This window comes from Sminthopsis crassicaudata, chromosome 4, assembly GCF_048593235.1.
Source record: "Sminthopsis crassicaudata isolate SCR6 chromosome 4, ASM4859323v1, whole genome shotgun sequence".
NCBI classification, from domain to species: Eukaryota; Metazoa; Chordata; class Mammalia; order Dasyuromorphia; family Dasyuridae; genus Sminthopsis; species Sminthopsis crassicaudata.
Genome location: NC_133620.1, coordinates 277121751 through 277146015, shown reverse-complemented (window position 1 = coordinate 277146015; position 24265 = coordinate 277121751). Strand labels below are relative to the sequence as shown.

Here is a 24265-nt window from a genome sequence, read left to right as displayed (position 1 = left end):
GTGCACAAAGGACAGTTAAATCCCTCTTCTCCCCACCACCACTCCACACAAAAGTTCCAAGTACTGGTACAATGTCAAACTCTTTTTATGTGCTAGTTTTCCTAAATTATTTTCCCCTTTTATTCCTTATCATAATGATGTCTCTATGGGAGGAGAAAAGAAGAGACTTCTTGTTAAAAGAAATGGCTCTCTAGGGAGGAGTAAAAGAGATTCTTTGGACTAAGGAATGAAGTCTGGAAAGAATTCTTTTAATAAGAATGGTTTTTTGAGGAAGGGGAAGGGGAAGAAGATTTCTTGTTAAAAAGAATAGTTTAGTGGGAAGAGGAATGGGAAAAGATACATTGGAAAATATAGGTTATGTAATAAGAAAAGATAGCAATAAAAATATAAGTCCTGGCAATAGAGATAGAGCTTTCCCCTTGAGAACAAAATGAGGATCTTCACTCTCAGGGAGCTTCCTATGTAGTAGATGAAAACAAAACAAATAAGGGTGGAATACACTATTATAAAGAGGGGTACAAAATAAAGTGCTATGGAGGGGAAAGGAGATGAGGGATCCTGGAAGAGGTATATTAGGATGGGGCTTTAAAGGATAAGCAGGAATTTAACTGATGAATTAAGGATGGCATTCCAACCATAAGGAGTAGCTTGAATCAAGACTTAGATCAAGGCAGAGAGTTGTCCAGCTTGACTAAAGAATTAGATGAAATAAGGAAGGAAGTATATCAGGTGTTAGAGGGCTTTGAATGCTATAGAGAAGAGCATGAACTTTAATTGGAAAACAAAAGGGAACTACTCACAATTTTTCATATAACAGGCTAACGTGACTAGATTTATGAGTAAGGACAATTAAACTGGTAGCAGAAGAAAGAATAGATTAGAATAGGAGATGGTAGTTTTGGGAAGACTTAGTTTTAAAATATCTTAAATATATATGCTGAGGACCTCTACAAGATTGCAGTAGGGGAGAAAAAAGAGAGGTGATTCAAGAGATTGAAGCAATGTTTCATAGAGAGAAATGATAGATATTTGTAATAGCTGGATATGAAAAAGTAAGGAGGAAGAAGAATCTTTATTAATCCCAAGGTTTCAAAATTGTGGTATGGAGTGAATGGTGACAACAAACACACAAAGTAATCTTTAGTTCACATTAAATTGCTGATTGTTTATTACCTGCCGTATTAATAAGCCTTTTTCTTTTAAAGTGGGTGTTTTTAAGGAGCCCTCACAATACACATTAATACACAAACAGTAGTTGGACAGGCAGTTTCATTTTAGTAAAGAGAACTTTTCTTACCATCTTCTGTACAAAAATAAAATCTTTGCTGTAAGTGGCTAGTGCTTTGTTAAATAGTTTTCTTTCTAGAGAGGTCCACTTGTCCGAACCTAAGAGAAAGCACAAATATCACATAAGCATCTTGACCATTTCCTAGGTAATTTTCTCTTCTTATACATCTTTCAGTGTTTCCTTTTTATTGGTTAACAATCGACATCAGCCATGTGACAGGAGCAGGAATTTAGAACATGTCAATCCACAGTTTATACAACATGGTCTTAAAAGTCATAGCCTTTTCTGGGCTTAGATATACTGAGAGAGCCTTAACTTGCCAGGGGGAATCCTCCAACCACTTGCTTACACAAGGAAATCTCTCCAGCATATTCCTCACAAAGCTGTTAAAAGTGATTTTCTTAAAATAACAATAATGATGATAAGAATGATAATGGCTAATATTTATATGGCACTATGTGTCAGGAACTATACTAAGTGCTTTACAATTATCTCATTTGATCTTTACAACAATCCCAGGAAGTAGGTGCTATATTACCCCATTTTACAGATAAAGAAACTGAGGCAAACAGAAATTAAGTGACTAGATTCAGGTCACACAGCTAGTAAACATATGCTGTTGTATATGTGTATGTTGTATATGAACTCAGGACCGTTGTTCTACCCACTGTAGTACTTAACTAGCTGCCAAAAAGGGCAGGTCTAGTGGGATATAGTGGTGCAAGACTGCAATCCTACGATCTGGGGAGACCAAAGATGAAGATCATCTGAGTCCCGGAACTCTGAGGAGATAGGTTCAAGTGTTTATACTAATTCTCTCTAGCAACTGGGAAGTGGGTTTCACTGGTGCCAAAGGAGAAGCTAATCAACCCATAGCTATAAAACAAAGGGGATAAATACTCAAGAGAAAAAAGGAGGTCTGTAAGGGTAGCTAGGGGCGCAGTGGACAGAACTGTGGTCCTGGAGTCAAGAGGATATGAGTTCAAATCTGATTTACTGTATGATTCTGAGCAAGTCATTTAACCCTGTTTATCTCAGTTTCCACATCTGTCAAATGAATTAGAGAAGGAAATAGCAAACCACTCTACCTTTGCCAAGAAAACCCCAAATGGGTCCATGAAGACTTGAACTAGACTAAAATGACTCCATGACAATAGATCTGTAAATAGTTATAGAACTTCCTCACAAGGAGATAGGGAAATCCAGTATTCCTTCCCATCCCCCCTAGCAGAAAAATAAACCCTAAATGTTTACCATGTCATTCTATTAGTTCAAATTGTGCTCTGTTACCTTTAAGAGCAAATGTAAACTCTTCTTTAGCATTTAAAACCATTAACCTGGCACCAAACTACCTTTCCAGTTTTCTTAAAAATGACTTTCCTTCCCAACACACTTGTATGTGTTAATCTTGACTTCTCAAATCGAGTATAAACTCCTGGAGGGCAGAGAATTTCCTTTTTGTCTTTCTCTTCCCAGTGCCTAACATAACAGTGCTTAAAAAATGCCAATGGGTTAGCTTATCGGTTACTTTCAACAAATCAGAGAAAAAAGGTAAGCTTGCAAATGGTAAGCAACAGTTCCAGGGCCAAGAACTCATGCAGACATAGTTTGCATTAAAAGGCTGTCTCTCAAACACCAGAGTTATACCACATCTATGTTTCTCAAGCTTTCCAATCAGAGAAAGTGGTTCCTATCACTGTATTTCTGTCTGGGTCATCTTGTCAACTCAAATTTTCCATTAACCTGGTTTGTGGGCAGCCTGGCTGCTAAAATTTCTCAGAAAATTCACCAACAGCCATGGGAATTTAAAACGCCAACCACAAAATTCAGCATTTGCCAGCCAGTAGTGGGGTTAGAATCCTGTAAACACTTGATAGATGTTAACCAGTTTACACCTAACTGCCCTGCCAAGCCCCAGAGAAGCTGTTTCAAGTAGCCACAAGTCTCCTGGGTTTCCTTTGCTTGTGGATAGGAGAAACAAGAATAAAAATAAAAAATAACTCGCATTTATAGAGGCTGTTAACATTCCCCACTGGATACTGGCAGTTGAAAGCTCTCTTCCAGTGTTACTGGCAAAGGTAAGAGATCATGACCTCCTCTCAGTGGGTTCAATGAGCATCTTGCTCTCAATACAGTGATGAGTGAAGCCATCAAAAGGAGCCCTCCCAGGTGGCTGTCCCTACCTGGAAAGTGTCAATGCCTTGTGGATGAATTGGATGAAGTTCAAATGGACTAAATATTTTCTGGCACACAGAGGCTTGTTGGCAAGAGTTTGAAGTCACAGTGGGATGGTTATTGGAGGACGGAGGCCAACTCCTCCAATGAAGTTATTTGTGTGTCCTAGTACTGTTTCCCTCCTTGATTTTCTTTTGAGTACATATTGTGTCTCCCCAGTGGGAGGCAAGTTTCATGTTTATATCTTCATACCCTAAATGCCTTTGTACACAGCAGATGCTTAACAAATGTTTGCTAAATTACAAGGTTGTCCAGGGTGGGGGGGTGGGGGTGGGAATAAGGGAAGACATGACTAGATTTTTTTTTTTTATTCCATAAGTGAGCTATCAGTAAGAAAACTTTCTTTATCAATGAGGAATGGTAACCATTCACTAATTTGTAATCTTAAAGAGTTAAAGAGAGGTTAACTAAGGCACTGAGACTTTAAATGATTTGCCCAGAATATCATAATCAGTATGTGTAAGAGGCTGGATTTGAATCTAGGATGTCCTAAATGTGGTACCAATTCTATATCCACTATACCACAATGACCTATTGTGATCAAATAAAAACTCTGATTTAAGATTTACAAAGTGTTTTCTTCACAAAAACACAAAAATCACATAAAGTCAATAATGTAATTATTATCACCATAAAAAAAGGGAAACTCATCCTTAGTACATTAAGTGGCTTTATAGTCACATAACATGTCAGAGTAAGGGAAAACATACACATCACAGAATTAGTCCATCCCTCTCAATTTGACAGATGAGGAAATTGAGACCCACTGATACTAATTGACTTACTTAGGAAGTGTCAGAGGCAGGATCTGAACCCAGGACTTTTGAGTTAGAATCAATTTTCTTCCCACTATTTACTATGCTGCCTCCATGGGTCCGGCTCTTATGATTCTGTGATCTGAGATGTTTCTACTAGAAGGTATTAGAATCCAAACTATAGTTTTCTGAGAATCCAAATTCTATGTACCTTATTCCCCCCTACCTCCTTTCCATCAACCCCAAGAACAGTGTCTCTAAGATAGTCCAGACCCATCCACTGTCCTTGTTTCCTTATACAGCTGTGTGAGGGTTTGCCTTACAAAAATATCAGGGTTCCAGGGTTATATCTTACTTAAAGTGTCTCAGATTTATTTCTTCCCTTGATAAAGAAAGTAACTTTCAGCCTTCACAAAGGAAAATGTCTTCAACAAATCTAGGACTCTGTACACTGTCACTGGGAAGTAAAGGTCAAATGGGCAGGAGCCTAAGGGGAAAAAGAGAGCTCAAAATGCCATTTCCCAGTCTAGATTCTGTCTTAGGAGTTGGTGAGAACATCAATAGTTTCTCAAACATATCTGTGCGTCTCATTATCGATGGGCATAAGCAAGCATTTTAATCTAATCTAAGAAATCTAATCTAAGATCTAAGAAATATTTATTAAAACACCTCCTGTGTGCAAGATATTAAGACTACAAGGAAGAAAAATCAATTCTTGCCTTCAAGTAGCTTACATCCTATTAAAGACAATATAACATGGCAACAGGTCTCCCATGCTATGAATCACCCTGCCCAGAAAGGAAGAAGTTAAGACATGGACATGAGTTCCCAAATTCCAAAATTGAAGGGCTGAGGGTTCTCTTGATTCATTCAAGTTTGAACTCTGTAATGCTGGGGAGGGCTGCAAAATTAACAGGGAAGTTATTCATGCTCAGCCAGGTATGTCATGGAACAACATAAAATATTCTAGTCTTCCTCCAAAACTGAAATGAATCATCATCTTTCCTCCCCCACTTAAATCGACACTTCCCCAAATTTTTTCCATTCTTCCAGGTCCAGCTTGGATACTAATTCTTTCATGAAGTTTTCTCTCCTTTGAAGGTTGTCTCCACTCAAACTGATCATATTGTCTAACACCCTGGAGGGTGTCGTCTGGGCTACACAACTCCAAACCTTTTCCTGGGGAAATTCACTGTATATGTTGATGTTCCCTTAAGTACCTTGTTCTTCCAGGTGATAAACCTCAACTACAAATTCACTTTATGAATGATCACAACCCAAAGCTCACCTTTATCCACAAGGGTTTCACTTTCATGATCAAGACTGCAGATATTTCTCTATCTGACTATAACCTCCTATATCATGTCTTTGCTTCACCGTGACCTCAACCCATTAGGACTGTCTCAGAGCATCAACTCCTCTCTAGCTTCACTTTGCTTCCTTCTCAAACATGACCTTATATTTAGTTATCATCTCTATGAAGGTGATTCACAGATATTTTTCCATTTCTAATCTCTCTCCTAAACTTCAGGCTCCCACTGTCAGCTGCCAACTGTAGATCTGAAATTCAATAGGTACAAAACTGAACTCATTATCTTTTTTCCAAAACCCTCCCCTCCTCCTTCCAAACTTTCCTATCAAAGGCCATCCAGGCTCAAAACCTAAGTATCACTCTAAATTCTTTGCTTTTCTTAGGCTGAATATTCATCAATTGTCAAATCCTATTTTTTTTTTCATTTTTCACCAGGCTGAGAAATGGAACTTCACTATGTCCCAGAAAGCTTATCATTGGGATAACCATCATTCTGCAAGTCCTCGTGAGCCTGGATATTCCACCTTATCACTATACTCTGCCCCTCTGTGGAAAGGATGAAGAGCATCAAATCCAAGTCTTCATTTTAGGGGAGAACTCAGCTCAAACAACTCTCCTCATTTCTCACCTGGATTTACTCCTATGGGACTTCTCTGACTGACTTCCCATGAGGCCCTTGAGTTGGACAATGTTATTACACTTGAGTTCAAAGCCAGGCTCAGTTACTTCCCAGCTGTATGGTTAGAGGCAAATCACTTCTCCTCTACTTACTTCAGTTTCCTCATCTACAAAATGGGGATAATAATCATTCCTACCTGCTAAGAATATTGTGAAGATAAAAGGAATTGATAATTGTAAAGGGCTTGGCACAGTGTTTGGCATTTAATATGCAGTGATGGAAATATTAATATCAAGTACAATATTCCCCTCTATGTCTGAAAGCCATGTTTATGGTAAGAAATCCCCCCCCTTCAAGGACTGTAGAAATATAGAAACATTCCTAGGATCAATGAGGGAAGGGTTTTCTTATTGTCAGCATGGCTTTCTGACATAGAAGGGAATAATATTACATTTGATATTAACAATATTCCTGTTCAGTGGTTAACTATCTGGACATGGAATCAGGAAGACCAGAATTCAAATCTGGACTCAGACATTTACTAGATGTGTGACCCTGAACAAGTTACTTAACCGTTATTTGTCTAGGAGGCAGTTAGGTGGTTCAGTGGATGGAGTACTGAGTCTAAAGATAGAAACATCCTGAGTTAAAATCTGACCTCAGATGCTTACTAGTTGTGCCATGCTGGGCTAAGCATTACAGGGAATGCAAAGGAGGACATCTAACTAAGATGAATTTGAGAGAAGCTTTAAATTCCGGTTTTTTTTAAGAAAGATGATGGAAAAACTGGCCAACTGTGGAGGGAGGAAATGATGAGTATTTTATAATCAGATTCAGTAACAAAGGTGTGAATAAGATGTATATTTTATACAAATAATGTCAATGAAAGCATGGGAACATCTGGGAACAAAGAGCTCTCAATTAACTGGCTTCCTAGCTAAAAAGTTGGGTCTCTGATAAGTAGTAGTTGAAAGCCCTGTGCAGTTCACTTAATAGTGCCCCAGGCAATCAACTCTTGGCATTAGAATGGGGGAACTTCTTACACCAAATAAATCATAGGTCTGAAAACCCATTTTGCTTATGTCCCAAGGAAAATATTTTGTCATTAACAAAGCATCTCAAAAAATTCAGGTTATTAATGATATTAATAATCATAATTATTATTTTAAAAGAGGAGTTCTTAACCCATTTTTTTATGTTACAAAACTTTTCGGCAGTCTGGTGAAACTTATTCTTCTTATTATTATTATTATTATTATTCTGAGAAGGGTGAAACCCTTCTCAGAAGAAAGTTCTTAAAATGCATAAAATAAATTATATAAATGTTATTTATTTATTTTGCTGAGGCAATTAGGGTTAAGTGACTTGCCCAGGATCACACAACCAGGAAATGAGTCTGAGATCACATTTGAACTCAGGTCCTCCTGACTTCAGGGCTGATGCTCTATCCACTGTGCCACTTAGCTGCCCCAATTATATAAAATTTCAAAGGAAACTGGTTATATTGAGATAGTTATCAAGATATTTAAAAGAAAATGAATTCACATATGCCAGGTTAAGAACCTCTTTTTAAAAAAATAGCACTATATGTTAGTGTGGGCAGCTAGGCAGCTCAGTGGATAGAACACTGAGGACTAGAGTGGGAATATCTGAGTTCAAATGGGACCTAAGACACTTAGTAGTTATGTGATCCTGGGAAAAGGTGACTTAACTCTATTTGACTCAGTTTCCTCATCTGTAAAATGAGCTGAAGAAGAAGATGGCAAACCACTCCAGTAGCTTTGCCAAGCAAACCTCAAATGGGGTCATGAAATGACTAAAACAAATGAACGATATATGGTGGTATAAGAAATGTAGGATATAGGAAAAGAATTTGCCAGGATATCAGAAGAAAAGAGTAATCCCTATGAGGTGAGGTGGTAAAGAAAGGAGGTAGAGGAGAGCTTTGAAGGAAAGGCAGGACATAAGTTTAAAAAAGAGAGAGAGAAAAGGAAATTAGCCATATAGGAAGAACAGGGTAACCAAAAGGAAAAAAGCAGGAATGCCTAACATGCATTCAAGAGATTCTAAGTATTCCTGATTAGATAAATTTATTTTCCAAAAAAGCAGTCTGCAATAGCAGTGGTTCTCAAACTTTTTGATCTCAGGACCCCTTTAACAAACTCTTCAAGATTATGGGGGACATTCAAACGCTTTTGTTTAAAAATAATATTCACTGTATAATAAAGGAAAACTAATAAGAATTTAAAAATACGTATTAATTGATTTAAAATAACAATAACAAATCCACTATATGTTAACATAACATTTTATGTGAAAAGTAACTTTGTACCAAAAAAAGCTGTCCTTTAAAAAGAAGCATTGTTTTATATATTTTTGTAATTCTGTTTAATAGAGATTTATAGAAGACAATTAGATTCTCCTATCTGCTTCTGCATTCAATCTGTTGTAATATGTTGCTTTGGCTTAAATATGTAAAGAAAAATTTAAATAGGCAAATAATGTAGCATTTATGAAAATAATTTTGACTTCATGGATCCTGGAAGAAGTTTGGTATGATTATCATTGGATCACAGACCTACAACAAAAGGGAATTCTGAGATCATTTAATCCAATTCCTCATTTTACAAGTAGGGAAAAAACTGAGGTCCAAAGAATGATTTGCCCAAGATTGCATAGTAAATGTTAACAGGCAGGATTAGAAGCCAAATCTTCTGACTTTCCATTGAAATACACATCATTTCCTCCTTTGCCAAATCTCTCAGTTTCCTCATCTGTAATATAGCAATGATGATACTCTAAGGTAGTTACTTCAGTCTTTAGGAGAGCACTGTACGAATATGAGCTTAGTATTGTTATCTTTGCCCCTTTACCTTCTATTCTCTATTTTCTAAATCTGCCTTTAATGCACAACCAAGAAGATGGTTTTCTAGGCTCTTTCCCCTGTCTGATGCAGATTTCTTCCCTGTTCTCGGTAAGCAATTGTTAATTTAGGGATTTTTTTTTCTTTTTTTGGAATCTCTCAGACTTTAAAATAACTTTATTCAAAATATACGTGGTTTAACAATGGCTTGAAATTCTTATTCCCCATCACATTTAATCTCTCTGCCTAACAAACTCCCCATTTACTAAGTGCCAACCAATTAAAAAGAGCAAAGGGTTAATTTCCTAGAGTGCCCACAGGAATCATTTGTGCTACCTTGGGATTCCTGGCTATTGGGCTGTTATCAGCAGGGGACCCTAATAAGCCGATTAGAGCTAATTAGAAAGAGACTAATTAACTGGGGAAGCTGTAGCTGGAACAGCATCAAGAGGAGAAATTGTTGTGAGTTCTGGTTGTCAGAGAAACAGATTCCTAAGATGTGGCTGATTTCAGGAAAGATATAAAGAAATCCCAGCCGATAGGAAGAAAGAGATGCTAAGGAGAGGGGTGAAGGAAACTAGCTGTGGGGCTTTCAACAGAGGAGCTATTTTTACCTTTTATGAATAATTCTCCCCAACCCCTAAGAGAGAGATGATGGACTTTGTGTGCAGAAGGAGACACGTGTTTTTGGACATAGCCAGTGTAGAAATTTATTTTTGCTTGAGTGACTATACAGATTTATTTTAAAGGGCTTTCTTTTTCCTTCTTTCAGAATGTGTGTGGGGATGTGAAAAGAATAGAAAGTAAATGCTAATTAAAGAAACTTAATTTTTAAAAAATATATAAATGCAAAAAATTCTTTATATAGGAGATATGGTGCTGATTTGTTTAGGGAAGGTGTGGGTGGTTTAAGCTAAAGGTGCTCCAAAAACCATCTCTTTGAGCAGAACCAGAATTTTCACTTTAAAAATAATTACTGAGCAGCTATTTGGTATAAGATATGGTATATATCATATAGTTATCTTTTCTGTTATGGAAGCCTCACATACATTTATAAATCTTATTATATATCCTATAAAGCTGCACGATATTGTAATATACTCTATAGTTTCTATCCTATCCTAAGATACATACATACATATATACATATATTATTTATCCTATAAAGCTACATGGGATACTGTATATATTTTATAGTTATAAATCCTATTAAGATACATATACATGTGTGTATATATACACACACATATATATATATATATATACACATGTATATGTATGTGTATGTATCCACACACATATCTTATTATAAAGTTGCTTTCACAATTTCATAGCTTTAGAACTCACAAAGACGGTTCAGACATCACCTAATACAAAGGTGTCAAACTCAAGGCATTCTTAAATGATTCGGTAACCAGATTAAAATATTATACAACATACATAATATTAAGTTGTGGTTTTCTAAATCAATATGTAGGTCCCCAAAGAGCCATTTCTATTTGAATTTGACACCACTAATCTAGTAAAACTTGCCCTGCCTTCATTTCACAAAGGAGGAAGCTGAAGTCACAAAGCTTAAGTATTGTACTTAAGGTCACAAAGATAGTAAATAGCATGAGCCTCTAGCTCAAACCTACAGCATTGTATATGCCATGAGACTCTCATTTGCATTGTGGTCATCTGTCTATATGTTGCTATATTTATGTTCTTATAAACTGGGAAAGGTTAAGGGCAGTCTGATCCCTAAAACACCAGGGGATCTATAAGCATGAGTTTTCTGATCTTCTGAAGTTCACTTCTTTGTCTCTCCCTCCACCACCCACCCTTTGAACTCTGTAGATAGTGTTTAGAATTCAGTATGAGCTGATAGCAGGCTGTGTTGCAATTGTGCTGTTTCTTGCCCTCCTTCCCACTCAGAGCCATCTGTAAGGCTGACCCGTTCAACTGAAAAACCCAAAGATGCTGCAACTCCATTACAGTCATGTGTGGGGGTCGTTCCTAGTACCCCTACACACAACCCATCTCTCACCACCCAATACAATTGCTACCATATGAACCAAGAGACAAAAGGTGAACTTACAAACTTCTAAAACTAGGACCCTTCCTCTAAAAAGAAGCTGCTTCTCTCCCTGCCTTTCGTGGTCCTCCAGAGGCAGAAGTCATGGGTTCCACTCTGGGGGGAAGGAAGGTGGCAGAATCAGCCCCACACTATTCCCACCTGTAATCCTAATGGGGGGGCTGAACCCCGAGTCCCTTTGAGGAAATGGAAAGGCCTCAGGAGTCACTGTCAATGCCCCATCACATGGGCCAGCTTCAAATGAAGGGGCTAACTTTAGTTGGGGAAGAGGCCCATGGAATTGTTGCTAGATACCGCTCCTGGCCTGTTGTGGTTCTTTGGTGTTCTGTAGATGGAGAATACAAACTTCTGGAGAAGGAAGAGACCCCCAAAAGCCATTCAGTCCGGCCATGCCAATGTACCAATGAGGAAACTAAGGAAAATATGGTTAAGTAACTTCCTTGGAGAGGTACTTAAGCAACAGAGGGAGGCAGAACCCAAGTCCTCTGAGGCCAGAGGCAATGCTCTCTTTACTGTACTATTTTGTTGTTGCTCAGCCATCTTTTTTCAGTCCTAACCAACTCTTTGTGACACCCTTCGGGGTTTTCTTGACAAAGATATTGGAGTGGTTTGCCAGTTTTTCCTCTGTCTCATTTTACAGAAAAGGAAACTAACAATGTCTTAGGCAAAATAAGAGTTCCTGAGTCCGGGCCTGACACTCTATCCATTGCACTACCTCACTGCCCCTACTGTAATATGCTGCCTCTGTTTTTCACCTTTCACCAGTGAATGACAACAATAACAAGAGCATTTATTTTAAGGTCTGCAAAAATACTATACAAAAATTATTTTATCCTAACAACAACTCTGGAAAGAAGGTGCTGATAGTACTCCCGTTTTACAGATGAGGAAACTGAGGCAGGTGGAGATTAGCTGCCCTGCTCAAGGTCACATAATTAGTGAATGTTTGAAGTTAATTTGAATTCAGATTATTCTGACTACATTCAGTATGCTAACAAGTCAGTGTACTATTAACTACCTCTATCAGAAGGGAAAGGGCTATCTAAGCTTTTCTCCATATCCTCCTCAATTGAGATCAGCCTTATTCAATTTTATTCTCAGAAGAGTTATTTTAGACAATGTGCTGACACCCTACAGTAAGACTGTTGGAGGGGGCCGTAGGTTCTCTTAGTGACATGACGTTAATATTGGTGAGAATTAGTTGGGATCAGCAAATGGATTCCTTTTGGAGGACTTGTACCTTAGGATTTAAACTTTACTTCCCACCCTATTTCTCCCTCAGCCCTCCAGCATTCCTCCTTGGAAAGATGAAAACAATGAAAGGCTAACAGAGAAACAAGATCGTTTCCCAATTTCTGCATGTAAGAAGTCCCAAGTCCCTGCAACCACACAATGTAATTTAGCAGGACTGATATTCCCCCAAGATCCCAAGTCCAAATGCACTATTTTCTTTTAAGAGAAGGGGAAGATGGCAATAACCCCAGATCCAACACAAACTTTGGGCAGAGTTTGTAAACAAGTACTTAAATATGTTGAGACATTGAACATGTTACTGCTGTAAAAACCAAAACTGATGAGTAAAGTCAGGGATTATAGAAGTGCTAATTCATTTCTACAACCTCATCTGAAGCCAAAACTCATCCCTCTATCCACTTTCCAAGCAGACACCAGGGAAAAAAACCATTCAGATGGCCACAGTATACGAAACTATCATCTTTTAGTATTTAAGTCACTTTTGTATGGTATCTGCATCAAAATTAAATGGTCTCTTCCTCATCTTGTCCTTCCCTCCTCCTTCCTTCATCACCACAAATTTGGCTGCTTGGTCATCACCCAGTCCCATGCTTTCTGGAAGTGATTAGGAGGTGAATATTAACTATAATTACTCACCTAAAAAGCAAATTAAAATGGCAGCAGGGAACACATGTAAAACACTTTGCCTACAATAAAGGACCACTAAAATGTCATCTATTGTTACTGCTGTGAGGCTACATGGTGTACTGGGTAGAAAAAGAGGCTGGGAATCAGGAAGACCCAGATTCAGGTCTCCTATCCAACTTGTGTAGGCTGAACAAGTCAATTAACCTATGAGATGCAGGATAGGTAGTATGATCGATACTCATAGAAGGAGATTTCTTACTGAGAATTCTTCATACTACAGGGATGTTCTATAGGTAGATATGCTAGATGCACCCAGATCCATCCTGATGTTTTCAGAGGGGGGAAAAAGCTATTATGCCTCTCTTTTTTGAAATTGCTTTCCCGCCCCCCAGTAAAGTTTGGTTGCTCATTTAAAAAAATTAGTTTATCTACATTTTTTTTTTCATTTTGTTTGAAGCAATAGACAGTTTGAAATCCCTATTGTAACTGTATAATGTCCCCAACACCATATGTTCCACTCTTGACCTTCCACTGAGTTCTGGGTCCAATACAATGTCCACTAGAAATACCTGTCTGAGGAATATATATTGATATAGTAACTTGATAGACTGTCCATTCAACTGTAATAACTAGAAAATACTAGGTTTTTTTTCATTCCCTTCTGCTCCCTCATATCTTTTTTTTTTTTTTTTTTTTTTTTTTAAATTTTAACTATTTTAAATTACTGCAAAATTTACTAAGGAAAACCTGAGGAATTGTAGAGATCTAACTGATCAGCCTGATTGCTTGGCAATTAAGATTTTAATAAATTTAATAAAGGGAAGGAAGGTAAAGGAATAAGCATTTATTAAATACCTCTTATGTGCCAGGCACTATGCTAAGACTTCACAAAAATCTAATTGATCCTCACAGCATCCTGAAGATAGTAATAATAACTACTAGCAATTATATAGTTTACATACCAGGCACTATATTAAGTGCTTTACAATTTTTATGTCATTTAATCCTCAACAATTCTGGGAGATAGGTACTATATTATCCCCATATATCAGAAAAAACTGAGGCAGGGAGAAATTAAGTGATTTGCCTAGAGGTCACAGATAAAATATCTGAATTTGGATTTGAAGTTTGAGCTTCTTGATTCAAGGACCATCTTGAATTATCTTAGCCACCTAGCTTATCTTTTCTTATTCCAATTTCATTAAACTTCAAGTTCCTTATTACCCTTAAAAACAAAAAAAAAGGAGGGAGACTGTTAACTGCATTATTATTATCAAAGTTAGCAAGGACACAGAAGACTTGAAAACGATAGTGGAACCTCTAATTTTATTTTATTTTTTTTTACTTTATCCAGACATGTGATAGTGAACTCCCAATAAGAAACCCCATCGCCCACCTCCAATTAACAATACATCTCATAGTTTTAGGGTATTATCCATGACTTAACCAAGTAGTGTATCGGGACAAGCTTCAACTCAGGTATTTCTAGATTCTCTGCACACTAATACCATGCTGCCTCTTAAAACAATAACAATAGTAGACATTTCTAGGACATAGACCATTTGTTTACAAAGTGCTTTTATCTACATTATTATCTCAATTCATCCTCAATTTTATGAAGTAGGTGCTATTATGGTCACTTGGCAAATGACAAAATTGAGGACACTTGGAAAGGTTTAGGGAGTAACCCAGAATCATAGAGCTATTGTCAATTAATCAATCGACAAGATATTTACTAAGCATATTATGTGCAATTCTAAGTGCTGTGGACATGAAGGTACTGTCCTCAATTAGTTTACAACATTAGGGAAATTATCTATAAGCTGAGTTCAAGTCAAGTCTTCCTGTCTCCTAATTCAACACTACCCATGACACCACAATGCCCCTCTTTTTTTGTTGCCATTCAGTTACTCTTTGTGACCCCCATTTGGGGTTTTCTTGGCAAAGATTCTGGAATTTTTCACCATTTCTTTCTCTAGCTCACTTTACAGGCGAGGAAACTGAGGCAAACAAGTGACTTGCCCAGGGTCACACTGCTAGTGTCTGAGGTGAATTTGAACCCACAAAGATGAGTCTTTCTGGCTCCAGGCCTAGTGATCTGTGCACTATGGTGCCACTGATGCCCCCTGCTGCGGTTGTCATCGTTATCTTTATCATCACCATCACTGCAGCCAGCAGCCAAGTAGCACTTTAGGGTTTGTAAAGCTCTTTCTAATATGTTGATCACAGGTCTATCATGAAAAACAAAATAAAAAATCACCCCCATCACCTTTGACTTCTTCCCAGCTGATCACTAATGGACCCTGTACGGCTTACATAAGGTACCTGCCTTCTTTTCACATTAACCTAACAGCAGCTCTTTAACAATGTGACAGGTTGGTGCAGTGAATAGAATGCTAGGCCTGGAGTCAGGAAGACCCAAATTAAACCTGACCGCACTTACTTCTTATGACCCTGGGCAAATCATTCAATCCAGTTCTGTAAACTGAGTCAGAGAAGAAAATGGCAAACCACTCCAATATCTTTGTATAGAAAACCCCAAATGGGGTTCAAAGAGTTAGAAACAACTGAAATGACTGAACAACAACAAAACAACAACCTGACAGTCATGCCATCACTGAGCTCAAGAATATAACTGTGTAGATAAAATCATCAACTTTTGCTAGGGGCCTGGAAGGCCTTGAAATAAATAATAACCATGAAACAATCAATTGACAGACAACGTTATCAATAGCAGTTTTAAAAAATAGAGAAAAGGAAAAAAATGCCCCATTCCTCATCCCCTCAGAAAATAATGAGAAAAGAAAAACTAGGAACCTACCAGCATAGTGGTAATTTGCTAACGGATGACATTTAAATCTGATGGGTTTCTTCAGCAGGAGCATTTCCAAAGCAGCCTACAAACCCATGAGAAAGAAAAGGAGGATTAATCACTTTTGTTCTGGGCCAAGCAGAAAATCTTATACCCCAAAGGGGGAAAGCAAGCTCATCCCAAGGGAACATCAGGGGAGGTGGGGAGAAGGAAGGACACAGAAGATCAAGGAGATTTCCTTTCCTTATACCATCCACATCAGAACCCAGAACCATCATCAGACTGTCACTCCCTAAGAGAAAAGCCAATTCTGCCAATTGAGCTGGGCAGCCTGCTACAAGTAGAGAGGAGCGTCTTGCAAAGAGGTCACCTTAGTTCTCAGTGCTATAGGCAAATCTCTTAAGTTACAGAATAATTATCAATCAATATAAAGGAGACAACAACCTGCCTTGCTGAAAACGTTCCCTGAATTAATGAAATCACAGGTGCAGTCTCTTACCCAACCCTATGTTTCATACAATAAATCATAATTGACAGTATTGGTAATATCACTACCAATATGGGTGTAGAACATACCTTCCTCATAAGATTCTCAACTCAAAACCTTTTAAATCTATAATCTCATTTATCCTAAGTGATTTTTGATTTAAAATAATAATGTTAATTCTGCCATTGGTTGAAAATTAAAGAACAAGGGTATAGTGTTAAGAGACACTCAGAGTACAAGAGTAGAGAACTGGCTTTGAGGTCAGATTTCTTTTTAAGATAGTGGAGGTAGTGGCCAGAGGAGCTCCTAACACTGATAAAAACACTCTCATCTCCTTACTACCATCAAATAAAAAAAGCACAGAGACACCGTCATACTTTCCTCACTCTGGCTTCAAATAGCTCTTCAGGCAGACACTGGGTTTTGAACCTTCTGACAACTTGATTACAGACATCTCCAGATGGGCTTGCCAAGCTGAAAATGCTTAGAGTTCATATCCAGAGCCAAACCCTATTTGTGTCCAAGAATAATCCCAGTTAAGTCTGAAGAGACTCCCCTACTAAATGATAACTATTTGGAGACCATTAACCTGACTCCTGAGAAAGGTATAAGATCTGCATTACTAAAATGAGTGGCCACATGGACAAAGTCACATATATATAGTTCAAGACTGATTGGTATGACTTATTTTCTTTTATCTTTATTTAATTTTTAAAATTTTGTTATATTTCCAAATTACATTAAAATTTTTTTACATTCCTTTTGTAAAATTTTGAACCCCAAATTCTTTCCCAACTTCTCTTCCTCTCCCACCTCTTGAGAAGTCAAGCAATATATCAATTATTCTTGTGAATTATATTTCCACTTTATGCATGTTGCAAAAGTAAACACACGCACAAAAACAAGAAAAATAAAGAAAGTGGAAAAAAAGTATTTTTCAATCTGTACTCAAGAATTCATCAGTGATCCCTCTGGAGAAGGAGAACATTTTTTATCATGAGTATTTTGAAACTATGACACTTATTTTCATTTTCATAGAACAAGAGATCAGAAATGAAGTTAGGACCACCTAATCCACTCACCACCACCCCTGTGTACAATATGAACAGAACACTGAGGGTGAGAGGTCCAGAGGTATCAAGTGACTTGACTGAATTAGTGGTAAGACTTCAAAGGCCCACATTTCCAATTCTCAGTCCAATCTTTTTCTTTCTCAGGGGGTAAAAATAGCTCCCCTATTTAACAAGGGGGCAATAGGGAATGACTTCAGTGGTATCCGAAAGGGGTTTTAGGGAAAGTAAGGGAAATAAATCACAGTGAATGTCCAATATTTAATTATAGGCATTTGAATAAAGACCAAATTCTGGCTGTTAGCACAGAGAAGTCTCAGCAAGGTCATAGACTGTCTGGCTCTATATATACATACCTATTTTGGGGAGACTAATTATTTGTTTAAATAAGTCCTTCAGCTTCAATTAACTTCTACCCTGGCTCCCCAAGGTGAAATTCAAGCCATAAATGCAGACACACTCATTTCCCAAAGGACAAGTGTTGACAATTAGCCTAGGGAATCCAAAGTGTAAATAGAAGCACAACTTTCTTCCTACTCCTTGCATCTACTGAAGTAGAAATGTCAGGCTTCTGATACCAGTATTATTAATTACTTAAACAGGGGTGTGTGTGTGTTTGTGTGTGTGTGTGTGTGTGTGTGTTTCAACTATTAAACAATGCTAACCATAAACTACACTTACCATAATATCACCTTTGGCCTCAAAGAGAGAGTGCAAGGCAAATTCAGAATTTGTCCCTCCTCCCGGCAGTGCACTGGAACAACACAAATTTAGCAGATTCTCCACTGTAGGAAATAAGAAGAGGCATCAGAGACCCATCAGAAAACTGGGGATGACTACATTGACTGGACCATGTAAAGGTCCCAGAAGAGAGGATCTACCCAATTCCTAACCAAATTTTCCCACATCCTAATACCTCTCTTCTGGAACTCTTGGTTTTCCAGCTCTGGCCAGGGCTTCCACACCAGTGTGGCCTTGTGTGTGTCCTTGCTCAGGGAAGATACATCCTGGAGTTCGGGAATCTCTGCTTGGAATCTCACACCAATATTGATTCGTCTTTATGGACAAGAAGAAAAACAACAATGTAGTGCCTGGTTGTGAAGGACCTCCAAAGGTCAGCTCATTAGGATACTAAGGAAGCGGAATATTTGTCCCTCATGCTAAAAGAACTCAAGAAGCATTTCTTTAACGCATGGACAATCCCACTTATTCCCCATTCCAGGAATGCCGAATGTCCCAGGACAGGGAACAGCCTCTCCAAGTGAGGAGGGATGGGAACTTTCAAATGGGGTTCTATTTAAGGTAAAAGGGGAATCCTGATTAATTCAGAGCAATGTGGAACATCTCAAAATTGAACAATACTAAGAAGAATGAAGAAATTATGACCGATACTTTTAAGAATACAAAGCAGGGGAGATGGAAATAAGATAGGCTCAGTATCATTTCACATGGAGAAATAGAGAATAATAAGGCATAAAATTTTAGAGCTAGAGGAACTCAGAAGTTATATGATCTAACTCTTTCCTGAAGTAATTCTAATTTTCTGCAACATTGTTAAGAAATGGTCTTCTCCACACTCCAGCAGTCTTCCCACTTCAGAAGGAGGCCCCAACCTTTGGTGGCAGGCCTCAGAATCTCTATAGATGTTGAAGAAGTGTACAAAATAGTTCCATATTCATTCCTCCACTTGTGTCCCAATCCAACCCTCCTAGATGATTTTCCTCCAGATCCCTGAGTGGGTACCTTCCCCTGCCCCATATTAAGTTCCCTTTTATGTGTTGCTTTCCCCATACTTAAGTGGCACAGTGAATAGAGTGTTTGTCTTAGAGTCAGGAACACTCATTTTCATGAGTCCAAATCTGGCCTCAGATACACACAGAGTTGTGTGAATCTGGGTAAGACATTTAACCCTGTTTGTCTCAGGTTCCCCATTTGTAAAATGAGTCACAGAAGGAAATAGAAAACCACTCTAGTATCACTGCCAATAAACCCATAAATGGGATCACAAAAAGTCAGATGTGATTGAAAACAACCTAACCAACAAATCTCTCCCTTAAACTGTAAGCTCTTTAAAACTAGGGACTGCCCTTTCTTTTGGCTTGTATTTTATTGCACCGTGCTTGCCACAGAATAAGCACTTAATAAATGCTTGCTGACTTGATTTGGCCATCTAGTTTCCACCTGAAAACCTCTAGTGACAGAGAAGCTCACAAACTAAAAAGGCAGCTACTCTACTTCTGGACGATTTAATCAATAGGAAGATTTTCTTTACATTAAGTTAACATCTAACTCTATAATTTCCAGTCATTGCTACAAACTTTGATGTCTGCTTCCACAAAACAATACATCCAAATCCACAAAGACAACAATAGTGTTTCCCCTAAGATTCTCTTCTCCAGATTATACATACAAGTTCCAAAAACAGATTAAAACTGATAAGGAGACGTGACAGAGAACAAAGATTACTGCACTTAGCATAAGAGGGTCTATTTACTACTAGTAATAAATTACTACTTACCATTAACACCTTACTAAATAAGTTGCCTTGAGTAAATTTTCTCTGCCTCAGAAAGATGGAAATCAGGAAAATGAAGGGTTGAATTTGACGATATCTAAAGTTCCTTCAAGCTCTAAATTAATGGCTCCAAGAAGCTCATATAACATGGATTCAAGTCAAGAATAACATTTACATTTATATGGTAATTTTTATATTTAAAATTATTTTTATAAACATCTCAAATGAGCTTTCATATAAGTCTGGGAGAGCATCAGGGAGGTAATTTTGGTCATGTGATAAATGAAAAAAAAATTTTTTTGACATTTTGGGTCTCAAGCTTTTAAAATGTATAATGTATAAGAAGAATTTACACAGGTGTAATGCACAAAGTAAAGAATGGAAGTATGGCAGTGAATATTTAGGTGAGAATTGTATGAGAGAGAAACAGAAACAACATTGTTATAGGAATAAATATACTAGGAGTCACCTGGCCAAATGGTCCATCAGAGAGTACTTTAAGTAAATCCTTTCATTGATGCCATTCTTTGAGTCAGTCGGAGATTAAATGATTTGCCCTGAGTCAAATAGCTAGTAAGAACCTGAAGCTGCATTTGAACTCAGGTCTTCCTGATTCCAAATTCAGCACTCTATCTATTATACTCAGAACCTTAAGGAAAAAAATTATTAAATCAACTGAAAATTCAGGATAGCCAACAAGCCAACAAAGTAATTTGGAAGCATAGGAAAATATATTTCATTTCAACTCCAGAATGGTTACAAAAAAGGAAGCATTCAAAAATAAATTTCAGCAATCCCAACCATAAGTAACCTAGATAATAAAAAAGGAAGGCATCTAGAGAGACCTGTATATTGGGATTGCAAAAATTATTCTCTCCAGTGAGCCCAAATCTTAAAGGAATGTATAAAAAAAAGGTAGAGAGAAGGACATAAAACTAAGGATAAACACAAAAAAAGGTGAGCCATCCACCAAAGAATAAATCCCAGAATAAACAGAGCTTGAGAGTTGGGGTGGAGGGCATAAGTGCAATTTTTTAAAAAAGATACATTCAATAGAAAAAAGAACAAGGAAGGACTAGAATGTATGGGGCAGATGGTGTAACATTAACTGATGACAAGAGAAAAAAGCAGAACTACTGAACTATTTTTGTTTCTGTCTTTTCTACTGAAGAGAATGATCTTAAAAGTGGAAAGGGCAAAACCCACACACACACACACACACACACACACACACACACACACACACACACACACCCCAACACCTATCCCCAACTCCCCTTCACTATTTAAAGACAATTGAAGGCAAACATGAAAGAGATAAATAAATATGAGAGGAAAATGAGGGAAAAAATAGGGGGGAGAAAGAGATACAGAGAGAAGGGGGGAGAAGAGAAAGATAGAAGGAAGAGGGGTCGAGTAAGCATGCAAACCTTAGTTGTTTCAAATAAATGTAAATAAATGTAACTTTTTAGTCCCAAGCCCCAGGAGAATGAAATAACTTGGTGATGGGATACAACTGATCAAAACTGTCAAGAAATTAAGAAGAGTAGCTCTAATAAATAGAGACACAAATACCATGTCTTTCAAAAAAGGAAGACAAGTAGATTCTGTTGTAAGCTAATGAACTTGAGTTTGATACCAAGGGAAATCTTTAATATAATCATAAAATAAATGATTTGTGAGTACTTAGACAAGCAAAGAAGGAACCCTTTCAAGCTGATATGTGTTCCTGAGTAAGTCATAGGAAACTAACTTTATTGGTTTTTCTAAAAGCATCACAAGACTAGAAACATGGTTTTAGTGTACCTAGGATTAAATGATACATTTGGTAAAGGATTATTTTCTCACAATTTTTAGGGAAAAAAAATAGAGAGAGTTTTTTTTGCATTCACCAAGAGGGAGACAGAAGGGTTGGGAAAAATCTGTGAAAATTAGGTGAGAGAAGGAGATGGAAAGAGAGTTAGGAAGAAGGAAGAGAGGGAGGAAGAGAGGAAGAGAGGAAAGAGGGAAGGAGAGAAAGAGGGGAAAAAAGAAGGAAGGAAGGAAGGAAGGAAGGAAAGAAGAAAGGAGGGAGGGAGGAAAGCACACCTGAGTTCTAGGATAAGATAACCAAGGACTCCGAAAACTTTTATGCTTGCATTAAACAAATGGGCTTTTCAAAAGCCTGAAATACTAGTAGTTAGTAACTGGACTAACCAAAGGAATCCTACAGTATTGCCTACCTGCATTCCCACTCTTCCCTCCTAAACACCAAAGCCAAAATCTATTGTACCCTGTCTAATACAACCTAACTTAAACCAGCACTTTTCAAATTTTCCCCTTATGCTGATGATATCATTCCTTTGTGAGGACACCGGACCAAGGCTACTATTGTATATGAGAATAATGTTGTTGTTGTTCTCAATAAACAAATAAACAAGTTTCACTTACGGTTCAATGTCCAACGACTGCTCCCCAAGGCCTGGTGTGAGTGCTGAGTTGCCTCCATCAATGCTATCTGAAATACAATCAGAGGTCACTAAGGAAGGGGATAACAAAACAGGCAGGTTCACCTACCTCTGGCCAAAAACTCAAACATTTTCACTACTTCATCAGCCTTGAATATTTTCCCCATCCATGGACAAAGTAAAGAAGCTCACTCACAGAGCTAGGAACAAGTTTTGCTATGCTTCAAGTCACTTAGTGTGGCCCAGTTGGCTAAGTCAGTAAATTACAGAAGACTTGCAAAGCTCTAACAGTGGGCGGTATCCCCACAATGAAGGAATAGGAAATCTAAAGCATTACCACTACCAGGCAAAGTGCCCTCCCTGCTAGCCTAACTCTATTCTATCAGTCAAGTATCTCATGAAATTGGGGGAATTTGCCTGAATTCAAGCTTTCCTGACAGAGGATTCTCATGGTTCCACTTTAAATATCAAGGTAGGGTGTACTTACCCAGCTGCTGCATATAATAATTAATCCTTTTAGAGGATTTATCTTATTGTCATTTCCTAATGCATGATTTTTTTTCAGGTCATTATGTCTTTATTTGAGCCTACACATCCCTTGAAATCTTCATACAGGACCGGGCACCAAGAGAGAGAGGCATTATCAAAGCCTCTGACCCAGATAACACAGGGAATTCAAAGCTATGACTTACTTGAACGGCACAGGAGCACTCTGGGTGTGGGCGTCAGGGGAGTGAGTGGCAGCTGCGGGTGGGGGGCCCGCCGTGGGAAGAGGTGCTGATGACATTGCTGAAGAGGCCAGAACCCTGCCGGACAGGGCTCAGCATAGGTGGGGGAGTGTAGGGAGGCAGCTCATGAGCAGGGTCCAGGAGGTGGTCCCCAAGGATGCGAGGGGATCGCAGCTGGCTCTGATACAAGGTGGCAGCCGTATAAGAGGAGGTGTTCAGGTTAAAGGAGGGAGGGGGGATGAATAGTGGTTCTGGACGATGGCGGTATTTCTTCTTGTCCTGGGTGGGCTTAAAGTGTTCTTCAGTTCTGGCCATACCTGGCTGATGCTTTCTGGGAATTTCCTAAAAGGCAAGGTGAGCTCATTTCAAATATTTATTACTTGGATGAATTCTCCAGCTCATGCACATTGTTTCCTCTGGTGTGAAGGGGACGTGTCAATCCTTTTTGGCCCCCCCTCCCCTTCCTCTCATGCTCCACAATACCCCATTCACTCCCAAGGGTTAGAAAGCTGAACCCCCAAGAATAAACTCTTTTAATTTGGCCAAAGAGGAAATATCAGTTCTGGGTAAAATATGAAAAGTTAGGAAAAAGAGAAAAAAAAGCAAGATATGAGGAGTGGGGATGGCAGGAGCAGTGAGTGAGGGAAGGGTTATAAATTCAGATTCTTTCATTCTTATCACTACATTCCCATCTGCTGAGTGGAGTCCAGCTGCAAAGTCTCCTGGAATTCTCCATCAATTTCCCAGAAGAGAAAAATAAAAACATTAAATGAATGCACCCAAAGGAGAAAGGGGGGGGAGGGAGGGAAGAGAGAGAAAGAGAAAAAAAATGTGTGTGTGTGTGTGTGTGTAAAGAAGAGTGGGGATGGAGAGACAGTATGTGTCCCTATTTCACAAGACATAAAATTGTTCCCTCCTTTGGTACCTTCCTGGGCTCCCTACTACCCAACAGGAAGAAGTGAATGCTTAGGTGTAACTATCTAACAATGGTCTCTGCAACCTCTTGCTACCCCCCATCACTTCTTCCTGGTGACTCAACAATCAATCAGTCTGCACTTATTAAACACCTACTCTGTGCCAGACCCAGAGCTAGATCTGGGATAGAGGTCCAAAGAAGGCCAAAATAACAAGTCCTGCTATGAAGAAATATCTGGGGACAATTCTTATGATTAACCG

The 24265-nt window shown here is 38.3% G+C and overlaps 1 protein-coding gene across 1 annotated transcript in view; it reads right to left on the bottom strand.

Annotated features, from left to right (window-relative positions):
* TRERF1 (transcriptional regulating factor 1) overlaps positions 1–24265 on the bottom strand; it is a 279684-nt gene that overhangs the window by 18862 nt on the left and 236557 nt on the right. Inside the window, 7 exon segments of the mRNA XM_074310893.1 lie at positions 1298–1386; positions 15852–15927; positions 18081–18184; positions 18316–18455; positions 22345–22411; positions 23054–23122; positions 23125–23431. Coding sequence (XP_074166994.1) covers positions 1298–1386; positions 15852–15927; positions 18081–18184; positions 18316–18455; positions 22345–22411; positions 23054–23122; positions 23125–23431 — 852 coding nt within the window.